At 44.1% G+C, this 6,882-nt stretch overlaps 1 protein-coding gene across 7 annotated transcripts in view; it reads left to right on the top strand.

Moving 5' to 3' along the window:
* The window catches only part of ctnnd1 (catenin (cadherin-associated protein), delta 1), a 36,670-nt gene that overhangs the window by 11,210 nt on the left and 18,578 nt on the right, over nucleotides 1–6,882 (top strand). For all 7 annotated transcript variants that reach the window (XM_080464162.1, XM_080464157.1, XM_080464156.1 and 4 more), the window contains 6 exons: nucleotides 3,493–3,567; nucleotides 3,662–3,787; nucleotides 3,871–4,166; nucleotides 4,852–4,942; nucleotides 6,074–6,258; nucleotides 6,342–6,597. In XM_080464162.1, the coding sequence (XP_080320288.1) occupies nucleotides 3,668–3,787; nucleotides 3,871–4,166; nucleotides 4,852–4,942; nucleotides 6,074–6,258; nucleotides 6,342–6,597 (948 nt within the window). In that variant the 5' untranslated portion in view covers nucleotides 3,493–3,567; nucleotides 3,662–3,667. The remainder of the gene's footprint in view (nucleotides 1–3,492; nucleotides 3,568–3,661; nucleotides 3,788–3,870; nucleotides 4,167–4,851; nucleotides 4,943–6,073; nucleotides 6,259–6,341; nucleotides 6,598–6,882) is intronic.

Genomic DNA, 6,882 nt, shown 5'->3' with positions numbered 1-6,882 from the left:
AACTCAGCTTGAATAGTTGAAGATGCGATTTCATGGTGCTTTCACATCTGTTAATGCATTTGACTGTTTTCCAATCAGTTTTCTTTGTTAGACCTCTCTTGATTAAACTTTTAGTCCAGGCCAAGTTTACATGACGGTGTTTTCAAGAGAAAACAAAAGGGATTTGTGTGGAAGGTTGCACGACAACAGAGCCACTGAAAACACAACTTTTGGAGAACTCTCGGTCTCCCTGTAGACGATGGAAATGCTGCTACTGGTCATGTTCATTACGCCCGTAGCAACAAGGTTGTTATGCAGGTGCGCGAATAGATGGACAATAACAACAATGGCGGCCTCCAGAGCGTCATGACTCCCAGTCCATATTCCCCTGGGACCTGAGGTTGAACTTGTGAAAGTTTGTGTTTACGTCTACTTTTACCACTCTGGTCCGAACGCAGCACCGACTGGCAGACCTTCATGTTTCCATCAATTCTGAGAGTGACTACATGAGCTGTGCCATGCTAGTGTGGCTATAACAGGTGCTCCTCGAAATTCATAGTCCGGCCAGTCAGACCGCAGGAACTATTCTGCACCATCACTTCTTTCTTTGCCTATCAAAGTAGATCTATTCCACACAAAAGTTCTTGGCTGCTATTGTAAAGTTAATTCAACCCTTTGATTTTTTTACTTCATTTGATTGTATTTTTCCACAAATTAGGGCCAGGTTCAGTGTTAAATATGAATATGGAGCACAGCTTTTCCTTTTGTATGAAACGCATCAGATCTGTTTGTCCCCACGTTTGGACCAAAAAAATCTTCCAAAAACGAGCGTCAATGCAGAAGTTATCAAGGCCGTTTTCACTCGAGCAGTTCTTGTGTAGCTTAGTGCCGCTGCTTTCACACGATACCTGAACCAGACTAGACTGAAACTAGAGCTCTACCAGATCTTTTCATTCCTTCCGTCTCATTGTGGCTGTTTTTGTGTGAACCCGAGTGCGAGTGTTGTGTTCACACTTCACGGCCGCAGCATTTCTAAAAGACAACTGTGTTGACCTAAAAACAGCAGGCGTGAAAGCACCCTTAAATAAAGCAAGTGAATCGAGTCTTCAAGAGGAGATACTGTACACCTCGTCGCAGCTTTCGATCACATTTTCCATCCTCCACGTTTCCTCAGTAACCATCCTTACCTCATTCAAAATAAATCCTCATTGCATCCCTTCACAAATCAAACCCATCATGTTTGTCTTGACTTGTCCATAGGTCTTTGCATGCTGAGCGATGCTTCTGCTCCATGTTTGGTTTGTTGTGATCCTCGACTTCTGTGTTCCAAAGTTTACCGACGTAACAACAGTGTGTCGAGCAGCCAGTTTATTTACCAGCGGCCGGATTTATTTCTGCTGTTGGGGGGGGTCCTCTGGGTTTTTCCAGCCTGGAAGTGTTTATTAACTCAGGCAGTGGTTCAGTCAGACCTGTTTCATCAGCTGTGGTTTTGAGATAAACCTCATTATTTCATACATGTGTTTGCTTACACACCCTTTGAGGACAAGTAACCGATTCCTGTATGATACTCAGTGACTTCATGCTTCCGAGTTTACCTCACGGTCAGACAAGCGAACACACACCCACGCTCACTCATTCTTTCACTTTCTTATTGTCATATTTACAGCGCCTGAACAAACATAGATGTGTACACTGTTCTGTGGCCTTGAGGCAACCTTTGTCACACTAATAAACAATCAAGTCTGTCCCACTCACTTGCTCTCCCCGTCTTTTATCGGCTTTGCATGTCGGCATGCCTCCACCAGTGCACATCTTGGTCTCTGACTGATAAGAAGCAGAAATACATGCAGCTTGTGTCGTAGTCACAGCAAGACCGTGTGTAGCCTGAGCGGGATCTTATCACTGCTGTGTGTGCGTGCGTGTGCGCACATCGCCCAGGGGCTTCAGCATGCCTCCACCACTCTCACAATGCAGCACAACACGACCTCAGTCTCTACTGACAGGTTCCCACATGCTCACGTCTGCCCGGCACTTTCTACCGTTGTCTTTTTCTTGAACCCTCATCTGAACTTTAGCTCCTGTTCATTTGCTTGATTACGTGACAGTAGAGGGCCATAGCACCTCCCATCAATTCAATTTTCACCTTTCTTTTTTTGTTTAGTTCCGATTATGACAGGACACTCTTTTGAATTAGTGTTGAGAATGCACCCCCCCAAGCTCTGCCCTTTTTGTGGAGACTATGCAAAAAGAGACAACGATAGAGGTAGAGCGCTCTCTCTGTCTGGAATGGGAAGCGCGCCACACCCACACAAACTCATTGAGGCAATGCTGACGGCATTCAGGAATGACAGGAAGAAGTTCCTCTGTTGTTGTCTTCTCACTGTGTGCCGTCATGCCTCTCATTACAGACTAATTTTCATTCCATCATCATCACAGTTCATTCATGTATTTGTTTAATGTTTACAAACTGTCACTGACTTTCATTAGTTTTTTGGGGGGAAACTGATGTGCTTGTTTTGATTGTCAGAGCTGCATCAGATGTTGGAAAACCTACAGTTAGGGAGTGTTCACAGCTGAGCTTGGCTCTCATTCAGGTATTTTTAACACCAGACCAGAATACGTAAATGAAACATGCTGCTGTTAGGTACAGTACTGTGCAAAAAGGAAGCTACAAGCTGTTGATAGTTTCCATCAGTAATGTCAATAGGAAGAGAATTAGGGTGAAATAAATCAGTATTTAGTGTGACTACCCTACATTGACACCCAGTATTTGTAGAAACCTGCACAGAAGTCATTTTAAAAGTTTTGGAAGACCTCGAAGCACTAGTTGAGATGCTTTTGTTTGTTCACGTAAACCCAAACAGACTTGGTAGCTCAGATCAGATCTCCGTCTGAGACCATGCCATCTCCATAAACTCTGGCTTTGTGTTTAGGTTTGTTTTAAGTTTACAGTCAATCAGACGCGTTCTTACTGCCAATACATGATCGATAAGTAGAATTATGCTATGCTATGCCTGCCTAAAAGGTTGGCACAGCACTATATAGTCTTGGATGTAAACCTCACAACAATGCAGTCTGATCCATGTAGTAGGAGGTTTACCAGCACAAACTCTAAAATAAACAGAAGTGATCTACTCACAATTCTTTGTTCAGTCCTGCATTCAGGTTTCATTCAGACTTTAATAGAACTGCACCAGAGTATGATTGAAAGTAAACAGAGACCGGTTTATCAATCGGACTTGGCTCATTTCTTTTGGTGCCCACAATGGTTCAAAGAAACCATACCAGGTTTTATGCATGAACACTCCCTTTCATTGTACTCAAGAAGCCCTAACCCTAAAGCAGTGCAAAGTTTAGTGGTGCCTTCCTTCACCTCGTGCTGCTTTTACTTGAGGTGTTAGTTGAATACGATGCAGGACCTACATGTCTCTGTGAAGTCGAGCTCCTTCATCCCCACATGTTGACCCTCAGTCGCATCAGCAGTGTGTTTACGCAGCTCTTCTCCCCTCACAGAACGGCCGCATTCCTTGTGATGCAGACATAGAGAGGTTGACACTGAACGAGGGTTACATCAACGGGACACATCACGTAAGAGTGTTTCAGAGCCTTCTCCGTTTTCAGTCGTTAATTTTTAACAAGGTTATTCCCCAGCTGATGGATTGTGACCTCTTGGTACGTACAGTTCAGGATGGAGCCTGGTCAGATGGTGCAGGAAACGTTCATGGTGGAGGAGCAGCCCCAGGAGTCGCTGCCTGTTGTTTCTGTGGAGACCAATGAAGACGGGTCCACACGACGCACAGAGACAACGGTAACTTTAACATCCAAACACAGTTTAATGATCAATAGTATTTAAGTCTCATCCACTTCCTCACTTCATTCCCACTTTCTAAGGTAAAAAAAGTAGTAAAGACCACCACCACTCGCACAGTCATCCCCTCCATGTCAGACACAATGTCCATTGATGGCGGGGGTTCAGTGACAGGCGTTGGGGGCTACACTACGCCCATGGATCGGGTTTACCGGCCACCCCCAGGAGGTGCCGTGCCCATGGACTACCCCACTCACACCGTGCCCCGCAACTACCACTACGGTCCTGCTCCGGGGGGCTACGAAGACTACCGCGCTGGGCCCCCATCTGACAACTACGCCAGCCTCAACAGGGGGGGTCACATGGACGATCGCTACAGGTGCAACAGTTCATACATTTCAAGTTGGTTTTAACAGAACTTATCTGGATTTTAAGGCCCCATTTGCAAGGTGTTTCAAGTGAAAACAAATCGTTTTTGTACTTTAATTTCAGAAAAGTTTTGAGCTTACACAGCAATATTCTGAAAATGATGTCACTTTACACATCAATGGTGGGGAAAACTGAAAATGAAGGAGTTAGCAAGGTGGCACTGTTGGTTGTTTTTGTAATGTGACCACACACACTTGTGCACAGACAACAATACTCTATAAACCTTAACAATGAGAGTACACAGATATTCGTATGGACAGATGACCAAGTTGGATTATTATTCTGGAGACTGTCGACTATAAAACTTGTAAGTCCCAGGAGAATATGGACTGGGACTCATGACACTATGAAGGCAAACATTGTTATTGTATATTTACTGCGCATGTGCAGAAGAGGTATTTACTACGGCCATGGTGCACATGCGCAGTAGCCCGAGTGTTTCCAGAAAGTTTCATTTTCTCCCGTCTACACGGCAATGAAGCCTGAGTCTTGCGTCTTGGCAGCCATTTTCAAAAATGTGCGTTTTCAGTGGCTATGACACCATTGTTGTGTAAACGGACACCCAAACCACAACACTTGAAGTTGTTTCCCTGTAAATGGGCCCTAAGCAACATTCTTTTCCTTCCTCTTTCCAGACCAGTGCATCCAGATGGGTACAGAACTTTGGATCCGAGCTACCGAGCCCCCAGCAGGAACCAGCTCGACCCCTATGCTGCTCAGCCACAGGTGCAGAATGTTCAAATATCAATGAGTCACTTGCTCTGATGCTTTTTCCAGACCTCATTTTTGGCTGCTGATGCTTCTTTTTACACACTTCTACTGCATTATTAGTGTAAAAATCATCTTTGAATGCAGAGCTCTATGCCAAAGTGTTCGAATAAACTGAAGATTTTAAAGAGGTGGAAAAAAAAAAAAAAAGCTCAAAGAAACCTACACATTAAAACTGCAAATCAAACACTGCCACAAAGACAGAATCTACAAGTTGGAGACGTTTATCATCACAGCTGAAAACAAGAATTCTTCAGAGGTATCAACCTATCTTGTATATAATCAGTTGGAAAACAGGCTGTGAATCACATGTGCCTTTTTATCAGGCATGTTATGACATTCAAAGTATTTTGGTGCGCTTGTGATAACTGATTGGAATCTTGCTTGATTTAAGAACCATGTTAGTTATGTTTCTTGTTTCCAAACTTTTAATATCCACGTATCTTTGTGTTAAGTGTTAATTATTAACCTATAATTTATGTGTCTGTTCTGCCCGTAGTTAAATTTTCACTGCTGTGGTGTCCTGTAATCCTGAGGCACTTAGATATGCTTTAAATTGTTACAGTATCATACACGATTAGATACACCCCCTTTATCTAAATGAAGGGTAATGACCTCTGGCCTTTCCTCCAAAGTGGGTCCCAGAATTCCTTTTGGGAACCACTGGCTTAAGATAAGATATCCCTTTATTTATCTCGCATGTGGAGAAATTTGTAGTGGTACAGCAGGATAGTACAGAGAAAGAAGCACACATAGCAGGAACTAAAAAAAGCAGATAAAGATACAATATAATAGAAAAATATGCACACGGTGCCTATAAGTGTAGACATGTACAGAGTATGGGGGTGGATGTATTGCACAAAAAAGCAGGTAAAAATACAATATAACAGAAGAATATGCACACGGTGCATAGAAGTGTGGACATGTACAGAGTATGGGGGTGGATGTATTGCACAAGAAAGCAGGTAAAAATACAATATAACAGAAGAATATGCACACGGTGCCTATAAGTGTGGAAATTTACACTCTATATGTTCATTTCATTGCAGTTGTCGACAGTTTTTGTAATCACAGTTCTCCTGTCTGCAGGTTGGCCGTATGGGAAGTGCCATGGAGCTGTCTTCTATTCCGAGGTTTGTGCCAGAGCCATACGGGCTGGAGGACGATCAGCGCAGCATGGGATTCGACGAGCCCGACTATGGCATGGGCCACCCGGTGACCTACAGCACGGTGCCCCGCAACCACCATGCTTATGGGCCGCCTCGCAGAACTGCGTGAGTTTCATGTGCTTGTTAAAGGTTCTCATCTCATTTTGACGATAACGGACACGTTCACAGATGTCTTTCTCCCTTCTCAGGAGTTATGAAGGCACCTTGGATGGTGACATGAGCGGTCCAGGGGACATGTACTATTGGGGAGGAGGAGCCCCGCTGGCCCAGGGTGAACGAGGGAGCATGGCTTCATTGGACAGCACTCTGAGGAAAGGTCCTGGCCCGGGAGGCTGGCGCCAGCCGGAGCTGCCAGAGGTCATCGCCATGCTCAACTACAGGCTGGACCCCGTCAAGAGCAACGCAGCTGCTTATCTACAACATCTCACCTATAAGAATGACAAAGTCAGTCCCACTTTTTATTTCAGGCTAATCTCATTTGAAGTGCAGGTTATTTAAGAAGTCTACATCAGAAGTGGACAGTTAATTTTCCTTATATAGAATCATCCCACATTCTTTTCTAGAGATACTTAGGATCCGTTTATTTCTATGAGTACTGTCTAATGATGACAATCATATTCTAATCCTAGAACAGTAATCTCTGCGAACTCAACATTTGATATAAAGCTCTACGCCAGAGGTGTCAAACATAAGGATCGTGGCCTGAAATCAGCCCCCAAGATGAAACGA

The sequence above is a fragment of the Lipophrys pholis genome, assembly GCF_963383615.2.
Source record: "Lipophrys pholis genome assembly, chromosome: 5".
Classification (NCBI taxonomy): domain Eukaryota; kingdom Metazoa; phylum Chordata; class Actinopteri; order Blenniiformes; family Blenniidae; genus Lipophrys; species Lipophrys pholis.
This window is presented reverse-complemented; position numbering and strand designations above follow the sequence as displayed.